The sequence below is a fragment of the Phaethon lepturus genome, unplaced genomic scaffold, assembly GCF_000687285.1.
Source record: "Phaethon lepturus isolate BGI_N335 unplaced genomic scaffold, ASM68728v1 scaffold5452, whole genome shotgun sequence".
NCBI classification, from domain to species: Eukaryota; Metazoa; Chordata; class Aves; order Phaethontiformes; family Phaethontidae; genus Phaethon; species Phaethon lepturus.
The window spans coordinates 39,567-40,691 of record NW_010523964.1 but is presented as its reverse complement, the minus strand read 5'-3'; the positions used below and the strand labels follow the sequence as shown (position 1 = coordinate 40,691).

Here is a 1,125-nt window from a genome sequence, read left to right as displayed (position 1 = left end):
AGTCTGTAACTTGAACGAGGATCAGGAAGGATCAGGAAGAACAGGGAGAACCCCAGTCCTCAGATAAGGCTTCGTAAACACAATGATACAAACGTATTAAAAACACACACACAAACATTAAAAAAAAAGTGTTTCCTCAAGGACCTAATTTGCAGCAAAATCCAGAAAGGAAAAAAAAAAAAAAAAAAAAAGAAAAGAGAGAGAGAAAAAAATCAACCAACAGAACCAAAGTCCCCAACGATTCTAGCTCACCCGATGGCTGGGTGCGATGCGCTTTGTCAGCTCCTAGTGCTGGGTCCCGTTTCTCTCTCTTGGCAGCAGACAGCTACGCAGTGACCTCAGAGGCGGTGGTGGGGAATGGTTACAGCCAGGCTGCGATTCCTGTCCCTCCCTGCTTGCCTAGCTATTCTTCTGGAACACAGAACTCTACAGAATATCCAGTTTAAAACCCTTGAACTACTCTTCTGCTTGACATTTAAAAAAAAAAAAAAAAGCTATTTTTGAAATGTCTTATTTATTCCTTTTGTGTGTGTGTCTTAAAGGCAGCTCCCGGGAAATTCACTTTATCCTTCCTTTATTAAAAGAAAGATGCCAAATGGGACAGAGGCCACATATCTCAAACACCCTCTTTACATTTACTTTTGCATGTCAGAGGTGTCAAAACAGGGTTTATTTCTTTAAATGTGATGGGGCTGAGGGGGGAAGTGAGAGGGGTTGGTGAAGATGAGGAGGGAATCTGAGGGGACTGAAAGAGGCGCCTTACTTCAGCCCCCCCCCACTGGTTGCCCGCAGTAACTGTCACAGGCTCTAAAAGAATCAGGAAGGGTCTCCAGGTGCCCCCGTGCCCCGGGCCGCGAGGCGGGCACAGAAGGGTCGGTCCTTAGCCCAAGCTGGTGATGTTGGCACGTCCGCCGGGCGGTGCCACGATGCGCTGAGTCGTGCGGCGTGGGATGTTGTCGTCGATCTGTGCCCCTGCGGGAGAGAGAAGCAACGTCAGGTCCCCCGGGCCGGCGAGAGTTTGAGACGAGCACATTGCAGGACAAGGGAGCGGGGAGAGCACGGCTGCCCCGAAAGCCATCGAGTCCTCCTAGGCCTGGCTCCGCCAGTGTGCACCAAAATGGAGGA

General features: G+C 50.0%; 1 protein-coding gene across 1 annotated transcript in view; it reads right to left on the bottom strand.

The window, feature by feature from the left end:
• Positions 1 to 489: 489 nt before the first annotated feature.
• Positions 490 to 1,125, bottom strand: part of LOC104617060 (dihydropyrimidinase-related protein 2) — a 38,526-nt gene continuing 37,890 nt past the window's right edge. The window contains exon 14 of the mRNA XM_010282276.1: positions 490 to 972. Coding sequence (XP_010280578.1) covers positions 881 to 972 — 92 coding nt within the window. The 3' untranslated portion in view covers positions 490 to 880. The remainder of the gene's footprint in view (positions 973 to 1,125) is intronic.